General features: G+C 40.6%; 1 protein-coding gene across 8 annotated transcripts in view; it reads left to right on the top strand.

Annotated features, from left to right (window-relative positions):
* Nucleotides 1-23,595, top strand: part of LOC126106324 (mitochondrial 2-oxodicarboxylate carrier-like) — a 185,220-nt gene that overhangs the window by 1,302 nt on the left and 160,323 nt on the right. For 6 of the 8 annotated variants that reach the window (XM_049912571.1, XM_049912573.1, XM_049912572.1 and 3 more), the window contains exon 2: nucleotides 11,439-11,556. The exons of the other annotated variants lie outside the window; for them this stretch is intronic. In XM_049912571.1, coding sequence (XP_049768528.1) covers nucleotides 11,511-11,556 — 46 coding nt within the window. In that variant the 5' untranslated portion in view covers nucleotides 11,439-11,510. The remainder of the gene's footprint in view (nucleotides 1-11,438; nucleotides 11,557-23,595) is intronic. 8 annotated transcript variants of the gene reach the window in all.

Raw genomic sequence — 23,595 nt, 5'->3', positions numbered from 1 at the left:
GATAGTTGCTGACCTCGTGCATGTTCCCTATCTTGGAGGTTTTGAGTGGTTGAGGGAAAATGTCGGTAATCATGTAGCTGCTGAGTATATTGTATATAATGATTGTCTATTTCATTAGCAACGTGTTGTATTTTGTAGGTAGGTAAACCACCAAGGCCAGATGAGAGGGGATTTCTCATATTCGTAATAATTAAAGAGAACCTTCTTCAGTATTACAGGCACAAGAAAATATGATTTCTCAGGTACTGTACACTTTAGAAGGCAAGTTTTTGTTGATGCTAGGTATCCCACAAAAATGTTTATTAAATGTATCACAAATGAGTTTGGTGTCTGTTACTTATTAACCATTACATTGAAGAGATTCTGGTGTTTCCTGTTTGATATCAGTTTGTAAAACTTTTCTGACAATATCCTATATAGTTTTGCATTTGCTCTTTGAATAATTTAGAATAATTTATGTAGGCTTTATTTGCTAGTCCTTTGTCTTATGTATTATTGTACAAATGACTTTCTTGTTCAGTTTGAAATAACTGTGGAAATTTGGATCTTCTGTAGTTATGTTTTGTTCACAGTGTGTCCTCTTAGTCATACATCATATTCTTATACTTTTTATGATCCAGCCATTTTGAATGTCCCTGGCTGAATGTTGTACCTTCACTCATTTTAATGGGAAGGCAATGTTGGAATAATAACACATGATGTCAGTTTTCTTGCTGACATCATCTTCCTTGTAAACAATATTCCAGGTTTGAGATTGAAGTACATTTTTAAACTTGCCGATACTGGTAAGGTCTTTGCTGTGCGTTCTATAGATGTAAGCAGATGACATCTTGTCCTTTGTTTGTCATAAACTAAGCCATAACAGGATACCCTGATGGTCACAGTGTCCATTGGACCAATTGAGGACATTCATAATTGGGAAAGAATTGTTGCAATTCCAGATAACTCTATTGCGATTTTAATTGCATACATATGTGTACACTGCATTCAAGAATTCAGTAATGAGAAAATCAATAACAGAATAATTGCCACAAGTGAAGAATAAAACAATGTCAGTGATATTACTGCTAAGTGTAGGCACTTTACATCTTGCACACTTCTACACGTTGATGCACAACCACTACATTCACTGCCCTCTCCCAGTGCCAACAATATTTGCAATTGCATGTGCAAGCATGAAAGAAATTTCGTGTTTGGCTACTTGCAACTTCTCTGGTGTCAAGCATCACAGTCAAGTGTGGTCAGAGGCCTCGGTGTCGTTAGGATATAATAAAGTGCCGAATAGCATAGGTATTTGTCGGGTTATCTCTGGGAACTGTTTAAGAAGTTATACATAAGAAGAGTCACCAGTGTGGTATTGTCCACACAATGTACACACTCCAGACTAGCCAGACTGGGAGTGCTGTCCAGGGGACGATGATGTCGGAGATCCGGTAGCAGGACCTAAAATGACAGAAAATCAGCTCTGGGTATAAGGTGTGTCACATGTGCTGCAATAAACTGCTATTCAAACTTAACAGCGCATACCTAGGTTCAGTGGTCACGATCGTGTTAGGCGGCCATATGTCTCTATCGTAGATCCGTTGACAGTCAAGATGACAGTCATCACTACTACGATGACACAGTTGAGTGGATGGGTATGCAGACACATATGCACCTGTGTCTGCCGAGAACTGGAGCTTTGTATAGAGGTCATTGACAAACAGTTGACAGCTGCTGTTCGGTAAGCCAGTCACAGTCGTTATGACTTCTACGGTGTTTTTAATTTCACATGGAGGACTGCATTTCTGCAGTTGAGAACAAAACCGCCTGTGGTACCAGCAAAGTTTTGTTGACGAAGGCAATTGGCTGCGAGGGAGTGTGGTCTCCTAAATCCTCTGTTTACCGAAACTTCTCAAGATGCTTTGCTTCAGATTGTGAAAGGCAAGTGACCAGGGCATTCTTAAGTCAGCGCCTGGTGGTAAGGTCAAAATATCTTGTCCCTCAAAAGCCATATCTTGATTTAGTGCAGCCACAACATAGCTACATCTGCTTACATCAGCTGTGATGTTATCGAGCACAAATTGTCTCTTGAGCTGCATGAACTGTAGAACTGAATTCTGTTGCCAAAAAGGTGGTATGTAAATGTGACTCAGTTAATTGAAACAGGTACATCAACATACAGTGTCTGGTTTGACGTTGCTGTCACTCAGTACATGGATGGTGTACACACAGCTGGCATGAAAGACTGGTGCTTGACATTAAAAACAAGTAAACATTGTAGTATGTGGGTGGCACATGGTGCAGGCGGTGCAGTTTGTTTACACTCGAGGTTTGGTATGCAACATTACGCATATTGCATCAATTGATATTTGTTGTCAACTGAGATTATGTCACTTGGTGCCTAAGATCACTTTGGGGCTCACCAAAAATGTTGCAGTTTGAGTTAACCTAACCATATTGGAACATTTAATTGAAAATGTGTGTGTACACCTCAATCTGAGAATTCAGTGATGAGAAAATAAAAAACAGATTAATTATCAAAAGGCAATGAATTAAACAATGTCAGCAATTTTATTGCTAAGTATAAACGCTTGATGTCTGGCACATACTGACGGACAACCTCTACAGAATCTTGGTCCAGGAATTTTAATTACTTTCTTTTATGTAATGATAATGATAATAATATTTACTTGCAGAGGCAACGGAAAAAGCATTCGAAGTTCAGAAGAACGCGAAATCCCAAAGATTGGCTAAAATTTACAGACGCGCAAAATTTGGCACGGATTTTTGCAAGATGCCTTTAATAGGGTCCACAACGAAACATTGTCTTGAAATTTGGTAGAAAATCGGAAGAAATTCTGGTCGTATGTAAAGTACACAAGCGTCAAGACGCAGTCAATACCTTCACTGCGCAGTGCCGATGGTACTGTTACCGACAACTGTGCCCCTAAAGTGGAGTTATTGAACGCAGTTTTCCGAAAGACGAATGGAATACTCCAGAATTTGAAACACGAACAGCCGCTAGCATGAGTTTCTTAGAAGTGGATACCTTAGGGGTTGCAAAGCAACTCAAATTTCTTGATACGGGCAAGTCTTCAGGTCCAGATTGTATACCGATTAGGTTCCTTTCAGATTACACTGATACAATAGCTCCCTACTTAGCAATCATATACAACCGCTCACTCACCGATAGATCTGTACCTATAGATTGGAAAATTGCACAGGTCGCACCAGTGTTTAAGAAGGGTAGTAGGAGTAATCCATTGAACTACAGACCTATATCACTGACGCCAGTTTGCAGTAGGGCTTTGGAGCATATACTGTATTCAAACATTATGAATCACCTCGAAGGGAATGATCTGTTGATACGTAATCAGCATGGTTTCAGAAAACATCGTTCTTGTGCAACGCAGCTAGCTCTTTATTCACACGAAGTAATGGCCGCTATCGACAAGGGATCTCAAGTTGATTCCGTATTTCTAGATTTCTGGAAAGCTTTTGACACCATTCCTCTCAAGCGACTTTTAATCAAGCTGCGGGCCTGTGGGGTATCGTCTTAGTTGTGCGACTGGATTCGTGATTTCCTGTCAGGAAGCTCGCATTTTGTAGTAATAGACGTCAAATCATCGAGTAAAACTGAAGTGATATCAGGTGTTCCCCAGGGAAGTGTCCTGGGACCTCTGCTGTTCCTGATCTATGTAAATGACCTGGGTGACAATCTGAGCAGTTCTCTTAGGTTGTTCGCAGATGATGCTGTAATTTAGCGTCTAGTAAGGTCATCCGAAGACCAGTATCAGTTGCAAAGCGATTTAGAAAAGATTGCTGTATGGTGTGGCAGGTGGCAGTTGACGCTAAATAACGAAAAGTGTGAGGTGATCCACATGAGTTCCAAAAGAAATCCGTTGGAATTCGATTACTCGATAAATAGCACAATTCTCAAGGCTGTCAATTCAACTAAGTACCTGGGTGTTAAAATTACGAACAACTTCAGTTGGAAAGACCACATAGATAATATTGTGGGGAAGGCGAGCCAAAGGTTGCGTTTCATTGGCAGGACACTTAGAAGATGCAACAAGTCCACTAAAGAGACAGCTTACACTACACTCGTTTGTCCTCTGTTAGAATATTGCTGCGCGGTGTGGGATCCTTACCAGGTGGGATTGACGGAGGACATTGAAAGGGTGCAAAAAAGGGCAGCTTGTTTTGAATTATCACGTAATAGGGGAGAGAGTGTGGCAGATATGATACGCGAGTTAGGATGGAAGTCATTAAAGCAAAGACATTTTCGTCACGGCGAGATCTATTTACGAAATTTCAGTCACCAACTTTCTCTTCCGAACGCGAAAATATTTTGTTGAGCCCCAGCTACATAGGTAGGAATGATCATCAAAATAAAATAAGAGAAATCAGAGCTCGAACAGGAAGGTTTAGGTGTTCGTTTTTCCCGCGCACTGTTCGGTAGTGGAGTGGTAGAGAGAGAGTATGATTGTGGTTCGTTGAACCCTCTGCCAAGCACTTAAATGTGAATTGCAGAGTAATCATGTAGATGTAGATAAAAACTTTACAGTCTTAGACATTGACAGTTTAGTACATTTACAAAGATATCGTGCCATACACATAACGGATGTATACAGCAGATTTATACATTATATAAGCATTTGCCACTGTTAGTATGCTGAGGTATACAAAACTAGAATTGTTTGTAATGGAGCCCAGAAATCTTTCATTGAGTATAAATATTTTTTACTTAAGACCTGTTTTAATTTTTCTTTAAAAAGATTTTCATGGAGCTGCTTTATATTATTTGGAAAACTAGTACAGAATTATCTTCCAGCTTCAAGTGGACTGTGATATATAGCTTTTTTATTAGTATCCTATGGTAATCACTTCTGGTTCATGTATGGTAATTATGGGTGTCTATTCATTACACTCGGTCCATCACTCTCTTTTACTTGTGAATGCCTGTATTAATTACATTCACTTCATCACACTCTTTTACATATAAAGTACCTACAATGAATACACAATCAATAAATTATAATTTTTGAAGTAGGCCCTACAGGACTGGCAGTCTGTTATATTGGCAGTCATCCTAACTGCTCTCTTTTGAAGCTTGAATATTCTGTCTATGTAGAGTGTGGATGCCCAACCCCAAATTTCAAGTCTTGTATTGCAAATACAAGTGAATTAATCCAAAATACACTTGTTTAAGAACAGGAGAATTTATTATATTTGAGAGATGTTTCAGTAAGTATATGCTCTTCCCATTTAAGATGTTTGTCAATCACAATGCCTAAAGACACATTTATCAGATGTTCCAACTGTAGATTATGATTAAGTATGAGATTGGTTTTAATTCAACAAGAATGTAATTACAACAGTCCTGTAAGTTTACTCATTGTCAGAGGTTCTGTGATCAATTCAGAGTTCTCTTTATTGCTTTATAAGGGCTAGCTGATCAGTACAGCCCCAGTTAATAAATAGCATATCACCAGCGTAATTAACTGGGTTTGAGTTTTGTGGCCACGTTGTGTCATTAATATATACAGTAAATGAAAGTGGCCCAAGAATACTTCCCTGAGGAACTCCACGGCTGAGAGTTTTGTATGCTGGCTTTACAATTAGGATTTTACTTTCATTCTTATAATGCAGTTTACTACACTATAAAGGAGATGCAGTTGTAAGAAGTTAAGTGCTGCTCCTCTTATACTGTAACTTTCTAATTTGGGTAATGGAATTGCATGAGTCGCAGAATGAAAGGCCTTAGACAAATCTATAAACCCCAGTGACTTTGTTTCCTTTATCCAGTCTGTTTAGCAGTTCATGGACAAAGATTGCAACTGCTGTTATTGTGGAATTCCCATTTTGGAACCCACATATGATGGACACTGCCTAAATGAAAGGTTGCCCCAAAATCAAATCCCAGATGCACTGATGAATGAAATTGCACAAAATATGTCATTCTGTACCTGCGAAGTTGCCAATTTTTCTTGTGGTGCATGTATCCGAATATTTTGATAGCCCTATTTTTTTCCAGTGATACACAAACTCAAGACATTTTCATCCATCACAGCATAGAGCCTTTGGGTATATGGAATGAGTGAAGATTAGTATTAGCCTAACTATCACAGTTCTATTTTATGATATTTATGTGTAAATAGGTTAAATGTAACATAGTAAAATAAGCAGGAAACGTGCTATATTGAAATGAAACCGTCTCTTCCTCAATTATATTACATTACTGCTGCATACTACTGTGTGTTTAACATTTACATGAGCACAGAGGTGTGTATTGGAGAATACAAGGTGGAGTCTACAATGCAGTTTACAACACCTAAAGAAGGTTACTGGATTGGTCATCAAAATGCCTTACAGAAAAATGGAATCATGCTAAGAGAAACTCAGATGACAGTTACTTATGTGACGTAAGAGTAAAGATATCTCTACAAGAATGATGACACTTGTCTTGCAACTAACAGAAACATTCAGTAGCTGTACACAAGAAATCCAGTATGCTATAAGGGCAACGAAGGAGGAAACTTCTTAATTTTCTTTTGGATGTATATGGATATCCAGTTGATTTTTTAATGACTTATCATAACTTGTTGAATGCTTTTTGTATCAAATACTTAAAGAGCTTGCTCTCTCACCCTAAACAAAGATGCAAAGTCTACATGGAAATTATTGTTACAATATCTTGTATTATGTTAGTGTAAATCATCCATTTGCTAACACGTCATGTTCCGTAAAGTCTGTTGTGAAGAAGATGCTTCACGAACTTGGGATGAGTCAAGTTGTGTGTTCACTGGCAGAAGCAGAGGTTAGCTTTTCAGGTAAACATAAAAGTAAAAAAGTTAACTGGTATGCAAAAGAATTGGCACAAATTAGAGAAATGTGCTCATACTGTACCAAATACATAAGAGTGATGATAATTGAGGTACTGAGCAGAGGAATATGGTTTGCAATGCTTATTTGAAAAGTAAAAAGTACTACAAAGTTAAGCTCTTATAAGCCAAAAAAGCAGCTTGGAAAGGTACATAGAAGGAACTCCAGATAAGTGTAAGGCATGTTATAAATTATATCTAAAAACAAAGATGATGTGACTTACCAAACGAAAGCCCTGGCACGTCGATAAACACACAAACAAACACAAACATACACACAAAATTCTAGCTTTCGCAACCAACAGTTGCCTCGTCAGGAAGGAGAGGGAAAGACGAAAGGGTTTGGGTTTTAAGGGAGAGGGTAAGGAGTCATTCCAATCCCGGGAGTGGAAAGACTTACCTTAGGGGGAAAAAAGGACGGGTATACACTCGCACACACGCACATATCCATCCACACATATACAGACACAAGCAGACATATACAGAGGCAAAGAGTTTGGGCAGAGATGTCAGTCGAGGCGGAAGTGCAGAGGCAAAGATGTTGTTGAATGACAGGTGAGGTATGAGTGGCGGCAACTTGAAATTAGCGGAGATTGAGGCCTGGTGGATAACGGGAAGAGAGGATATATTGAAGAGCAAGTTCCCATCTCTGGAGTCCGGATAGGTTGGTGTTAGTGGGAAGTATCCAGATAACCCGGACGGAAGATAACCCGGACGGTGTAACACTGTGCCAAGATGTGTTGGCCGTGCACCAAGGCATGTTTAGCCACAGGGTGATCCTCATTACCAACAAACACTGTCTGCCTGTGTCCATTCATGCGAATGGACAGTTTGTTGCTGGTCATTCCCACATAGAATGAGCTATCCAACCTCAACTCCTTTGGTTCCATCAGATTCACCTGGTCCTACTCCAAATCCCATGTCACTTTCCTTGATGTTGACCTCCACCTGTCCAATGGCCAGCTTCACACGTCCGTCCACATCAAACCCACCAACAAGCAACAGTACCTCCATTATGACAGCTGCCACCCATTCCACATCAAATGGTCCCTTCCCTACAGCCTAGGTCTTCGTGGCAAACGAATCTGCTCCAGTCCGGAATACCTGAACCATTACACCAACAACCTGACAACAGCTTTCGCATCCCGCAACTACACTCCTGACCTGGTACAGAAGTAAATAACCAGAGCCACTTCCTCATCCTCTCAAACCCAGAACCTCCCACAGAAGAACCCCAAAAGTGCCCCACTTGTGACAGGATACTTTCCGGGACTGGATCAGACTCTGAATGTGGCTCTCCAGCAGGGATATGACATCCTCAAATCCTGCCCTGAAATGAGATCCATCCTTCATTAAATCCTCCCCACTCCACCAAGAGTGTCTTTCCGCCGTCCACCTAACCTTCGTAACCTCTTAGTTCATCCCTATGAAATCCCCAAACCACCTTCCCTACCCTCTGGCTCCTACCCTTGTAACCGCCCCCCGTGTAAAACCTGTCCCATGCATCCTCCCACCACCACCTACTCCAGTCCTGTAACCCGGAGGGTGTACACGATCAAAGGCAGAGCCACGTGTGAAAGCACCCATGTGATCTACCAACTGACCTGCCTACACTGTGACGCATTCTATGTGGGAATGACCAGCAACAAACTGTCCATTCGCATGAATGGACACAGGCAGGCAGTGTTTGCTGGTAATGAGGATCACCCTGTGGCTAAACATGCCTTGGTGCACGGCCAACACATCTTGGCACAGTGTTACACCGTCCGAGTTATCTGGATACTTCCCACTAACACCAACCTATCCGAACTCCGGAGATGGGAACTTGCTCTTCAATATATCCTCTCTTCCCGTTATCCACCAGGCCTCAATCTCCGCTAATTTCAAGTTGCCGCCACTCATACCTCACCTGTCATTCAACAACATCTTTGCCTCTGCACTTCCGCCTCGACTGACATCTCTGCCCAAACTCTTTGCCTCTGTACATGTCTGCTTGTGTCTGTATATGTGTGTGTGTGTGTGTGTGTGTGTGTGTGTGTGTGTGTGTGTGTGTGTGCGCGCCCCCTCGAGTGTATACCCGTCCTTTTTTTCCCCCTAAGGTAAGTCTTTCCACTTCCGGGATTGGAATGACTCCTTACCCTCTCCCTTAAAACCCAAATCCTTTTGTCTTTCCCTCCTCTTTCCTGACGAGGCAACCGTTGGTTGCGAAAGCTAGAATTTTGTTTGTATGTTTGTGTTCGTTTGTGTGTCTATCGACGTGCCAGCGCTTTCGTTTGGTAAGTCACATCATCTTTGTTTTTAGATATATTTTTTCCCACGTGGAATGTTTCCCTCTATTATATGCATGTTGTAAATTATTAGGCAAGATCATTCATCCAGCCAGATGTGTCAAACTTTGTTTGATCCAGGAGAACTGAATGCCTGTTTCACAGAACAGTCAAAAAACTTGAGACAAAAAGAAGGCTTCAGACACGTATGTGGGGATGTGCTAGTTGCTCAGCTGTCTGAAGGATTTGTCTTTCATTGGAATGTGGTCACACACAATGGTGTGTGTAAAAAGTTTCTAAATTCACTAATTCCAACAGTATGGACTACTGCTTGCTGTCTGTATTATTAAAAGAACATTTTAGTTGATAAGTAGGCCACTAAGTTGTATTTTTAATAATGTTTATAAAATATGAAGTTTTCAGAAGATCACTGAAAATTTCAAAAGTTGCCCCAGTATTCAAATTATGTTCAGTGCTTGTGATGTATGCTACATGTAGGAGAGTACATACAGTTTACACCAGAGAGGACAGTCTATAATTTGGTTACGGACATGCACTCTGTTTTAGGTGAAAACACACAGTGTCCCACATCTGAATTGTGGTTTATCTCTTCAACTTTTTTAACAGAATGTTGTGATGAATGCTTAACCGCTTCTGCAAGGTAACCAAGCAACCCTGCTGTTTGGATGTCTTTCAGCTTTTGCACTTCCCTTTATACCAATGTTTAATAGTTTGATTGTTCTATTATGAACTACACTGACTTAAATTAACAGAGATAGGAAGCTATTAAATAGGTTTACTAATGGATCGCAGCTAACGGTTCAAGACCTAATCTCACAAGTACTAATATTACACGAGTTCAAACAAGCAATAATAACCTGTCATGACTAGAAATAGACATTAATGGTTGAATGAAACATACTATATAAAATTTTTTGGGGTCTAGATGGTTAACAAGGGAAAGTGGATTCAAAACATGAATAAACAAAGCAAGAAGGTCAGTTGACTCTGTTATGCCCTTAGAAACATCTCTCATCGTGTTGACCTGAAAACGAATGATGAATTAGTTTGGATATTAGTTTTATTCCTGTTGTCATATGCAATTATCTGCTGGGGCAGTGAACCTACATTAAAAAAAATGTTTGTTCAGCAGAAGAGAGCATACAGAATACTGTGTAGACAACTGTACACCTCACAGAATCTTTTTTAAGAATGTCTGAATTCTTACAGTCATTTTTCAACACATTTACTCCACAGCGAGTTTTGTTACTGACAGTGAATCTCAGTTTAAGCAGAGCTGCAAGCTACACACAAACAGTACAAGACACGAAAATAATTTATACATAGACCTTACCTTCTTGTGAAGGGTTCTTCGTATTCTGGTGGGAAGGCATTGGAACTCTGCTTTATATAGACATGAGAATTCAGTTGTCCTGTTAGCTATGTGACAGGTACTAACATGCTATGATTGGACTCAGTTTTACAGATGTAGCTAACTATTTTCTCATGACCATGTAAATATTAAGGTGCAGCTACTCAGTATCACTGAGGAAACAGCAGCTTTTTCCAAAGTAATCACTTTATTTCTATTAACTTGATTGAATTTTGCTGCCATAAACACTTAAATGACAGCTCACTTCTAGAAGCACACAGATTAACTTTCTACAATTTCCTTGTATATTGTAAATGTGTACCATGACTTGTTCCATGTCCCAGAAGGTTTTTCTTCCCGAAGGGACTGAACGAATGAGTGAATACGCAGTGACCTTCATCCATGTAACAACTGCTGCTACTGCTACTACTGCTATTACTACTGCTGCTACTGCTACTGTGTCCTACATGTTGTACATGGAGCATAGGAAAAAGCTTAACACTGTGATCACACCCTAAGGGTCACAGTTAATCTGAACTGATTTTTATTGTTACCAACAAATGCCATTAGAAAGAAAATGTAATGGAAAGCAAATGTAAGTGTACCAAAGTCCTTGAACACCACTCTGCAAAATGTGCAATCATCGACTTTACATAACATTCTCCCTGGTCAGTTTTGATGAACAAACATTGTTTTAATTTAGGTGCACTGCTACTGGAGCTAACAGCTTGCTGTTCATTAATTCTTGTTGTGACACTACCCAAGATGAGGGTGGTATATTTTCGACAGTGTGAAACTGGAGACGCTATGTTTTCCCGAAGCTTGTGCTAAATGAATCGATAATTTGCACACGATGCAATATTTTAGTATTTACTCTGGTCACAACTCATTGCTCATTAGGATAACTACTAGTAACGTCTGTACTGTTGACAGATATTGCACGTGACCAGTTGAAGAGAGCCCCATTTCAGTGTGTCGCAGTGGAAGGGACGTCCATAGCTGAAGATGTTGGACAACACTGCAATGATGATAGCCGCAGGTGGCATTACAGGTAAGTTTTCATACGGGCTCTTCAATTTCTGCGCAGAGGCGATGAGTCGGCACCGTACCAAGAGTGTGGTCACAGTTCTGACCAGGGCACCTGTTTTTGAATTCACTGTGCTACACTACTGGCCATTACAGATTCAGCATTCTGGATATGACACGCAACAGATGTCAAATTATCAGAAAGTGTTCTGCTTCCTCAGATTTGCAGTGAGATGAGTTCGCAAGTAGACAGTGTGACGAGGTCTCAAATTGTGACGGACTGTCAGCAAAGCACCCATTGTTGCAACTTTCTTTGACACTGTAATTGGCTGTCCCCTCAGTTCGAACAATACAAAGATATCAAAATGATGAAATTTAAGTTTTAAAGCGACATTTCTTCAATTGCACTTCAATTGCACATGTAAGTGCGATGAGTCAGTGCGGAAAGACAGCACTGAAGAATTTGAAAGCTGGTTGTTGCATGACTTGGAAGAAGAAGAAGAAGAAGAAGAAGACTTTTAAAGTAAAGTCTAACTTTAAGAGTGGTGGATTTGTATTTATTCTTGAAATCAATAATTTAGAAAAGTTAACATCTTTCATACGTGTGGTTTTGATCACATTTAGTTCACAGGATAAAATTACACTTCATCAGCATGAAGCCATATCTCAGTCCTAATGTCCGGTGTCTGTTCACAACCATGACTCTACAAAGACACTCTCTAAGCAAAGTAACACAAAGATATCACATCTCGCTGGTGCAAAGAATCAAATATGGAAGTTTACTACAGGCTCGAGTTAACATTTTTTGAGAGGTCACCTCCAGTTTGTATTGATGGTTTTTTGGACCTATTTCTAAAGTGTAGGCTGGTGCCTCATCTTCGAGGTCTCTGTGACATTATTGTTCGACGAGATGAAGTGAGACTGTACGAATTGCCTTTGCTATGTCGATCTACATTCTCTGGATCTCTCACGCAATGAAAACTTCTGGCTGAGGGACTGATACTCACTAGTCACTGTGATTGATGAACTCGGGCATGGGGCTCAATTGGACACTCTGTCCAACCAGGTTAAGGCCGTAGTTACTGTCAGAGGTTACAGCTCTATGTAATGAATTTTGCACTGCTGTACAATTCAAAATCACATACTATATATGCACATTAAGTACAACTGTATTATTTACTAATATATTTGGTGTTGGAGTTCTAAAGGCAAGCTGTGTACTGAAAATATATGTGTAAACATTGTTACAAGGTAAGACAACAACAAGAGAGTGACACTCAGTAGCTGACAGGGAAATAGCTTACTCATTTATCACCACAGCTTAGGTTCTTAGCTGCTGCTTCTTCTTTTTACCTGCGTGTAATGAACTAGGTTACTTGCTGTCCAGGGTTCATCTTCTGTGTGGTCTTCCCTCATTCCTTTCAGCTGATTGTGAAATTGCCTCACTTGTCGATGTCATCTTTTGTTATCAATTTGCACCAAATGATTCTCACATTTATGTCTATGTTACTGTATTTTATTCTTTAGAATTCTCACTTATCTTTTTATTTTTCCTTTTTTGCTAGTGTAGTAAATAACACAGTACAATAATTATGCTCTGAAAATAGGCGCACTAACCAAAAAATTACTCACCTTCAGGAATCATCAGGCCCTTGCCTTTAACTCTCATAATGGGCTTAAATCAGCGTGGAGGCCGCAAGTTTCTTCAGGTGTACTGTATCCAGCTGATGACACTCACTGATCGTCAGATCCTGTAGAGTTACCAAATTACGGGGATTTTGACTGCAGCATGTAGTGCTCATTTTCACTGGAAATGATTTCTTTAACTGAGATTTAATATTGTTTTTCTGTTATCTTTTCACTCCTCGACAGTCGCCTTGTATGCAGCTATTATGGACTTTGTCTCTTCCGTGCGTAATTATCACTGTAAGGACATTTAATACTGCATTTCTTACATTGTTTTGTCTATAAATGTAAATGAATTGACTGGATAACATGTAACTTTTGTCAAATCTTAACATCTGAGACGTATAAGTCTGTTCAAAGAATGAATGAATATGAGTGACATTTCATTTGCCTGATCAGTCTTAACTATTGTAAAAAATATTTATATTCTGTGAGGATTTCACACCTCTCTGAAGTAGAGCGATGATGCTGGGAGCTTCTGTATTCACATCTGCACAAGTGCTTCCCTTCACGAAGGTGCTGCAGTCACCGCCCCATCTGGAAGACACACGTCATCCCTCGGCATGGTTCCACGTGTCCAAATGAAATAAAAAATCTGCACAATATTTGTGCTCTTCTCTACTATAACTTGTTTTACTGCTTTCATTCCCAAGTATCACTTCTCCATAAGAATGCTTATGGAACACATCACTCCTCTGGGGTTGTATGTAACACCAGACACATTATACACCTGCTGCTCCAAATAATGCAAGAAATTTCCTTTGAGATTAAGATTTGAGGATTTTGAGCAGGGGTAGTCAACCCTTTTTTTATCTACTGCTCACTTTTATACCTTTGTTGGTAATAAAATTTTCTAACAACTTATAAAGTAGGAAATAACTTTATAAAATGTATAAAACAGAGCTATAGTAAGTTACAGATTATAATGTTGGGTTGGTGCAGAAGTTTCTAACCTTTTTGCGTAAGTTTAATAAACACATAGCACACACAATAGAGACTATGGTTGTCAGTAATATATTCTTCTTCACTATTTACAATAATCTACAACGCTGGGGTAACTTTTTGATTCCACAACTGGAAGTTGTGTGGTTTTGTGGTGAAGAACCTGTTGAGGCATGTTAAGCACTTATTTTCATCCAGAAATGAAGTTCCTTGAAGAATGTTTGATGGAGAATGGAAAAGGTGAAAATCTGAGGGTGCCACATCAGGTGAACAAGGTGTGTGCAGGATGACTTCACAACCCAACTCCTGTATAGTGATCTTTTGTGGTTGCGTGCAGGTCATTGTATCAGGAGTTGCTGCTGTTTTTTGGGCTCAACCATTCTTTTCTTTTCCTGATGTTAGCATAAAGGCACTATTTCTTATCACCAGTAATGATACAGAATAGGAATGGTCAATCAGGGTGTATACGGCCCGGGACATCCGGGAGATCCGGGAAAAACCCGGGAATTTTTTCATCCGGGACAAATCCGGGAAGAACCCGGGAATTTTTTAGAATTCCGGGATTTTTCATTGTTTTAGACTTCAGTTAGTTTTGTAGGTTTGACGTGTAAGATCAGATACGCTGACAAAGAACTTTAGTCCACTACTGCTGAATAATACTGCAGCAATGAAACATAAATCAGAGAATAACACCAAAATAAAAGTTTAGTTGGATAGAAAATGGGTAATTTACACAATGCACAGACCAGTTTGCCGACACCGAAAAGTGTCAAAGGCTTTAGGTCGAAGATTATGCAGTACGTCCGTAACAACTAACGTGCATTCGATGTGAGTGACGTCACAACTCTTTAAATTTCTAACAATCACCAGAAAATATTACGAATAGTGGCTTGAGATGCATTACTTTCAAAGTAAATTTCCATGCAAGATGATTTATGTTACGTGTGGGAATGTGCAGTGAATTTCTTAAATCACAGGGCTTTATAACTTTCATTCAAAACGTAACACTTTGAGGATCAGCTATTTGAAAAATGTCGGGCCCAGAAGATAAGTCATTTATGCCACTATTTAAAATTTTACTGGCACATTTGTATTTGATATGACTTAACAAGTAACACACGCTAAAAAAAGACCGAGCTTCAGGTTAGTTTTCATGTTTAATGTTGTTCTTTCATAGATAAAAAATTATGCAATCGATGCCAAAAAGTGTAATTGACCTTCAAAAAAATGTGCATAATGCATTACTGAGCAATGTCACAAGTCTCTTCATGCCAGAACACTTCGACTTTTCAACGCAACTGATAATCATTTTGGAACGATTTTAATTGCCAAATTAGAGCCTGTTAGTAGGCCTACGGACTTCCTATCATTGTAGGACTAATAACAGTGGAAGCCAATAGACGGTGCAATTCTCATTCGTACATACACATCTGCTTACGAGTTAACGGGTGTAGAAACGCACTTAGCTGAGTTGAGCGAGCTCGGCGTAACTTCGTAACGTACGCGCCGCGGCCTGTCTTTCTCGTAGGCCTCGTGCTCTGAATAACTGCCGTCATTCGCTAGCGAGGTCACGTGACATGAGCTATGACTGGCTGACAAAAGTGCATCGCTCAACGCAATCTCTATTTTAGAGTTTCGGAAGCTACCGTGCTGTAATTTGTGGAATTTGTGTAAATACTTTCGGAATACGAAAATAATTGTCCCGCATCAAACAACTTTCCAAACGCATTGTTTTTCCAGGATTTCGTTTCCTAAAGTGGTGGGACGTCCTCCGCCGGTATAAGACCTTTACGATTCAAAGGACTGATACGTTTTATAGCTCCGAGGGAAAGTATACTGTTACTTAACCCGGATGTATTTTCACCCGCTTTATACGCAATTTCATCCGGGAGAAATTGTGTTTTTAACCGGGAAATCCGGGAAAAATCCGGGAATTTTTTTTTCTCGTCCACGTAGACACCCTGTCAATTGATGATGAACAAGCCGAGATGCACAAATGGCGACATTATGATTTTTGTGATTTTTGCTTAGAGTGTGTGGTACCCCTACACCCTATTTTTGAAACTTCCACATTCCGTGCAAATGCCGTACGATGGTGGAATGATCACAGTTTATCACATTTGCCAGTTCTCGGTTACACTGATGTGGATCATTGTGGATTAATGTGTTTAAATGAGCTTCACGATACCCCAAAGGCCTTCTTGTTACTGGAGAGACACTAATGTTAAAATGATGCTCCTTAAACCGAGAAAACCATTTTCTTGCCATGCTGTGTCCAGTGGTGTTATCACAGCACTGCAGCGACAATGGAGGTCAGCGCCACCTGCATTTTCAGTGTTTCTGTGTGATATTGTATGTTTGTGTGTGGTTTCTGTCTTCTTTAGAAAGGTGCATTGACTTGTGTGTTATAGTGGGGGTAACGAAGGAGCGAGGGTCCAACTGGTCCATGTGAGTAAAGGATGACAAGACATTCGAAAATAAACTAAGATTGTTGTATCGAACATACTGAAGTTTTTTTTCCCCGATATGGCTGACACTAAAGAAGCCAGGAATAATATAAATTTTGCACAAATTTATAAACTGACAGTAAAACCTCGTATTTCCGAATCGACTGTATTCTGTGTAAACAATGCAGTGACATCAGAAGAGTCTCCAGATGTGACTTCAGTAAAACGTGGGTTTCACAAAACCGTACAAACAAATATCTTTCACTCTACTGCAATGGAAATAGTGGGCTGAAAATATGTACAGTTACTTTTGTAAGGCAATTTGGGTGCTGGGTGGCACTGCTGTAAGATGGTGAGATGATCCTAAAGTGTCTATTTTGATGACAGCCCCTATAGTTCACTTGTGCCTGCATTTACTGACAGCAGCAATTCCTGTCAGTTCAAAACCGGTTGTCACTGATGAGATGTGACATTCTTTTTTGTTCCCTGTCAGTTAGGATCTTTTTGTGCCCACTGTTCTGATGGTCCCAGTACATGACTGGGAGTGATAGACCATTCCTCATACAAGGGTAGTTTGAACAGTTCTCTGAACGGAATAGAAAGGAACGACTTACCTCAGTGAAATATTTTTATTTTGCAATCTAGGCTTCCCGTAAACTATTGCACTCGATCCGATGATGTTCCTATGCCTCGATCCAATCTCAAATATTAGATTCTCCAGCTCTGCAAAATATCCATCATCTTCAGCTGTCAGTTTTTTATTCAAAGAGAATCTCTGTCCACTGAGGTAAATTTTAGCTTGAGGAAGAGATGGAAGCCTGATGCAGCCAAATCAGGCAAAAAAGGTGGTTGTGGCAACAATTCGTGTCTTAGTTCACATATTTTTACCGTGGCTGTGATACTCATGTGTGGTTGCATTGTCACTATGAAAGATGACTTTCTCTGTTACCAAATTCAGTCTCTTTTTGTGCATCTTTCACTGTATTCAGTCGGTGAGATTGATGTAGTATTGTTCTATAATTATTTGACAAGTGAGAAAATAATGTATTTGGTGAATGCCTTTCACATTCCAGAAAACTGATGCCTTGACATTTGTGGCCAACTGTATTGCCTTTGCTTTTCTTGCTGACAATTAATTGTCATAATTCCACTGTTTTGAATGGTATAACAGTGGACACATGTTTCACGTGCAGTTACTAACCAGTGCAGAAAATCTTATCAGTTGCTCTGAGAACAAGTGAAACATTGTTTGGACATTTCCATTCTGATCCATTTTTGAGCCTGCACTCTTAAAGAGTCATGGCATCTGTCTGGCAGTTATTTTTCTCGTGTCCGATTTCACCGTTAAAATGTAACAAGTGCATTCAGGTGACATCCCTGCATCTTTGGCAATTCCTTGCATTTTCAGTCAGTTATCCTCTGTGACCATTTTATGCAATTTTGCAGAAATATTAGGGGTAGTGGCACCACAGGATCACCATCCGACTCGTCCCTCCATTCTGCAGCAGTCAAATGAGGAGGAGGAGAGTCCCCCATTGTGTTCTGGAAATCAGCACAAATTTCCTTCATTTTCGTACTTTCTTTATGAACTACATAATCGCTCCTTGAATTTCGGATTTTTGCCATCTTCAGAAATCACTACACAGGACGCCCACACCGTAGATCTCTTATCGAGAGCACTAGTGTGGCACATGTTTATTTGTAAATTACAAAATATTATTACTGGGGTACACTGTCACCCTACCATCGACATCCGGTGGTGATTCTGCAATTTTCAAACCACCCCTGTCGATGTGTCGAACAGCCTGCATTGATACCGACAGATCGAACCACTCGATTCACATTGTAATGACAGGCACATCCAAACACTATGGCTCCTTCCTGCCATTCTGTCATGTCCTCAAAATGCCAGTGCTGGAGGGCAAGATGACTGTCTGGTGCCAGTCTTACACCGTCTACGGTGCTCCTTAGCGACCAGTGTGTACTTTTAAGCCGTGAACAATTTTTTTCTGATGTGCTTATATCTTACATAAGACTATTGATGCATTTTATATCTGCTTTATATATTTAGTACGTTCCAATTCATAAGCTTCCGCTTGGAACTGATTCGCAACACAAATAATTTCATATAATACAAGTAATTTCACTGAGGTCTTCATATACCAAAATTACCCTCCCAACCTTCTTCAGAAACAGATCTCCTATGCCTTGTCTCTCCAGTGACCACGACCTCCCACTGTGCGGCCACAAAGGAGCACTTGTCCTGTGGCTCGGTACCGTCCGTGACTCGGGCAACTGAATCGAATCTCCACCAGAATTTTGACTACCTCTCCTTGTGCCCAAAGGAGTGTCCTACCCACTATTGTTCCCACTATCTGCCCCACCCCTCCCATATCAGTATTCCAGCACCAACCAGACTGCACGGTACCCATCTCTGTCCCTACTACCGAGTGAGGTGGCACAGTGGTTAGCACACTGGACTCGCGTTTGGGAGGACGACGGGTCAATCCCGCGTTCGGCTGTCCCGATTTAGGTTTTCCACGATTTCCGTAAATCGCTTCAGGCAAGTGCCGCAATGGTTCCTTTGGCAGGGCACGGCCGACTTACTTCCCCGTCCTTTCCTTAATCTGATGAAACCGATGACCTCGTTGTTTGGTTTCTTCCCCTAAATCGACCAACCATTCTGTCCCTACTGCACCCCTGCCCCCAATTCCTTGTCCCATGGCTCGTATCCTTGCATGAAATAGTTGTCGATGTAAAACCTGTCTCGTACCTCCTCCCACCAGCACCTACTCTATTCCAGTCCTGTCATAGGCATCTCCTATTCCAGTAAAGTCAGGGCTACCTGTGAAGGCAGCCATGTGATTTACAAACTAAGCTGCAACCATTGTACCGTGTGGTATGACAAATAAGTAGATGTCTGTTGGCGCAAATGATCACTCACAAACAGGCAGTGAGAGACAGCTGGACCGTTCAAGTTGCTGAATGTGCTGCACAACATGATGTACTTCACTTTGACAATTGCTTCATAGCCTGTGCCACCTGGATCCTTCCTGCCGACACCAGCTTTTCTGAATTGTCCTGGTGGGAGCCCGCCCAAAACCTGTCCATCGTTCCTGCAACCTCCCTGGCTTCAACCTTCACTATTCTCTGTTCTCCACCTACCTATCCCCTTCCCAGCTCCCACACCAGCACTGCACATGCCTCCATTCCGCCAATGCACGCACTATTCTCTTCCCCTTCTCCACTTCCCTCCTCTGGCTTTTCTGCTCCCCCTTCCCTCCTCTCCCTCCACCTATCACAGTGTCCCAACTCTGCACCTAGCACAGCCCTATCCTGTCCCCACCACATCCCTTTACATTCTCACTGGCAGGACTGCTGCTCATGTCAGATGTTCCAGTCTGCAGTCAGGCCACAGCAGCCAGAGACAGTGACCGTGTGTGTGTGTGTGTGTGTGTGTGTGTGTGTGTGTGTGTGTGTGTGTGTGTGTGTGTGTGTGTGTCTGTGTGTGTGTATGTGTCTGTGTGTGTGTGTTCTTTCTTTTTCTGAAGAAGGCCTTGTGGCCGAAAGCTGAAATGTGTAGTAGTTTTCTCAGTGTGCCTGTCTGTAACTCAATGCCTCATCTATGTGGCAAGTAGCAAACTGTGATTTTCATAATATTGTTGTAATTTCGTTTAATACATGACATCTTCATAAAATTCTTTGGAGGAATATAAACATTTCTTCTGACAAAAAATATTTTAATTTTGTGCTCAAATTTCTCCCTTATGTATGTTAAGAAAATTTAGGAGAATTTTAAATGAAGTCAAACCTCCAATAAATGGCTCTGCTCTATAATTTTTAGTATTGTTGAAAGCAGTTCTTTTGTCATAGTGCTGTTATCCTGTCCACCAATGCATTTATTTCTTCATTTTGTTGGACCACAAAAGGTATAAGCATTTTTTTAAAAAGAATAAGGATATACTATTATGTATTTATGTTATGCAAAAATTTCATGCCTAACTCATGTATGAGTCTTATTGCCATGTTCTGTAAGACCAATTTTCAGTTTAAATGTATGTTCACAACACAGCCCTATAATACAGTCCCATAGTTAAGAATAGCAAAAATTGTCCCAAAATATAAATTTGTAATATTTGGCTCAGAACTACCTTTGACTGCTGAGTGAGAAGCTGCAGGCTTCTACCAAGTTTTTCCATATTCAGAATAATTGTGGCTTAATTGCTGAAGATCATCATCCTTGTATGCACCAATAAATATACAGTTAAGGGTTTTTGTTGCCAATATAGTGTCCGATCCTGCTCAAACTAGACCTGTAAGTATGTAAATATCTTTATATGTGAATTATATTATTTTTGTTGTTCTTGAATTATAATGTCACAGTATGTCCAGTGTGGTTCATGGTGTGGGTTCCTGTAGTCATGTCCTAGTTCATGAACCACGGGCAACGTATGAGTGGCCAAGTAAGTGGTCCCGACAGTCGGGATACCAGTTACTTTGGAATAAGGCTGGGCATCTCGGACATATTCTGAGTCGTGGTCACCTTTGTGCTCATACGGCAAAGACTACCAAATCCACCAGTTAGCCCCTCAGCCGTTAGGGGTAAAACCCAATGGGACTCGGGGCAAGTAAGGCTAGCAACCTGCTTCCCTGGTACTTTAAATATGATGCTGGCAACAATCAGAGCAAAATGCCTCAGACCTTTGGAAGTGACGGAGTCCCACCTCTAACTGACAAACCAGGGACTCCTAAGATACGACTTGGCAAACAAATGGTAATGAGATGGGGAGCTATTAATATCAATGGGGGCTACTCTGGGAAGAAGGTAGAGCTGGCAGAGGCTGCAAGTAAGATGGGGCTGGACGTTTTAGCTGTTAGTGACATTCGGGTAAGTGGTGAGAAAGAAGAGGAAGTGGGAGAATACAAGGTCTACCTGTCAGGAGTCAAAGCAGGAATAGCACAATGGGGTGTAGGGCTTTACATCAGGAAAGAAATGGAACCCAGCGTAGTTGCAATAAGGTATGTAAACTAACGACTGATGTGGATAGATTTGACAGTGTCTAGCAAGAAAATTAGGATTGTGTCAGTATATTCGCATTGTGAAGGGACAGATCAAGATAAGATGGATAGTTTTTATGAGGCACTCAGTGATGTAGTTGTTAGAGTAAAGGACAAGGACAGTGTTCTGCTCATGGGTGATTTTAACGCCAGGATTGGAAATCGAACAGAAGGGTATGAAAAGGTTATGGGTAAATTTGGAGAGGATATGGAGGCCAACAGGAATGGGAAACAACTCTTGGATTTCTGTGCCAGTATGGGCTTAGTAATCACAAACTCCTTTTTTAAACATAAGAAAATTCACCGGTATACTTGGGAAGACAGGGGAACCAGATCTGTCATTGACTATATAATAACAGATCAGGAATTCAGGAAGGCTGTGAGGGACACACGTGTATTCAGGGGATTCTTTGATGACACTGATCATTATTTAATCTGCAGTGAAATTGGGATTGTGAGGCCGAAAGTGCAGGAGGTCAGATCCATATGTAGGAGGATAAGAGTGGAGAAACTTCAGGATAAGGAAATCAGGCACAAGTACATAACAGCGATCTCAGAAAGGTACCAGTTAGTTGAATGTAGTCAATTACAGTCATTGGAAAAGGAATGGACAAGGTACAGGGACACAGTACTAGAAGTGGCTAAAGAATGTCTTGGAACAGTAGTGTGTAAAAGTAGGATGAAGCAAACAGCTTGGTGGAATGATACAGTCAAGGCAGCCTGTAAAAGGAAAAAGAAGGCGTATCAAAAATGGCTACATACCAGAACCCAGGTAGACAGACAAAGTTATGTTGAAGAAAGAAACAAAGCCAAACAGATAATTGCAGCATCCAAGAAGAAATCATGGGAAGACTTTGGAAACAGGTTGGAGACTATGGGTCAAGCTGCTGGAAAACCATTCTGGAGTGTAATTAGCAGTCTTCGAAAGGGAGGTAAGAAGGAAATGACAAGTATTTTGGACAGGTCAGGAAAACTGCTGGTGAATCCTGTGGATGCCTTGGGCAGATGGAGGGAATATTTTGAAGAGTTGCTCAATGTAGGTGAAAATGCGATCAGTAATGTTTCAGATTTCGAGGTAGGATGGGATAGGAATAATGATGAAAATAGGATCACATTTGAGGAAGTGGAAAAAATGGTCAATAGATTGCAGTGCAATAAAGCGGCTGGGGCGGATGAAATTAAGTCGGAACTCATCAAATACAGTGGAATGTCAGTTCTTAAATGGCTACACAGGATAATTGAAATGGCCTGGGAGTTGGGACAGGTTCCATCAGACTGGACAAAAGCAGTAATCACACCAATCTTTAAACATGGAAACAGAAAAGATTGTAACAACTACAGAGGTATCTCTTTAATCAGCGTTGTGGGTAAAATCTTCTCAGGTATTGTTGAAAGGAAAGTGCGAGTATTAGTTGAGGACCAATTGGATGAAAATCAGTGTGGGTTTAGGCCTCTTAGAGGTTGTCAGGACCAGATCTTTAGCTTACGGCAAATAATGGAGAAGTGTTATGAGTGGAACAGGGAATTGTATCTATGCTTTATAGATCTAGAAAAGGCATATGACCAGGTTCCTAGGAGGAAGTTATTGTCTGTTCTACAAGATTATGGAATAGGAGGCAAACTTTTGCAAGCAATTAAAGGTCTTTACATGGATAGTCAGGCAGCAGTTAGAGTTGACGGTAAATTGAGTTCATGGTTCAGAGTAGTTTCAGGGGTAAGACAAGGCTGCAACCTGTCTCCACTGTTGTTCATATTATTTATGGATCATATGTTGAAAACGATAGACTGGCTGGGTGAGATTAAGATATGTGAACACAAAATAAGTAGTCTTGCATATGCGGATGACTTAGTTGTGATGGCAGATTCGATTGAAAGTTTGCAAAGTAATATTTCAGAGCTAGATCAGAAATGTAAGGACAATGGTATGAAGA

This window comes from Schistocerca cancellata, chromosome 10 (assembly GCF_023864275.1).
Source record: "Schistocerca cancellata isolate TAMUIC-IGC-003103 chromosome 10, iqSchCanc2.1, whole genome shotgun sequence".
In the NCBI taxonomy this organism is placed as follows: domain Eukaryota; kingdom Metazoa; phylum Arthropoda; class Insecta; order Orthoptera; family Acrididae; genus Schistocerca; species Schistocerca cancellata.
Note: the sequence above shows the minus strand (reverse complement) of the source record. Positions and strands in the feature narration are given on the sequence as shown.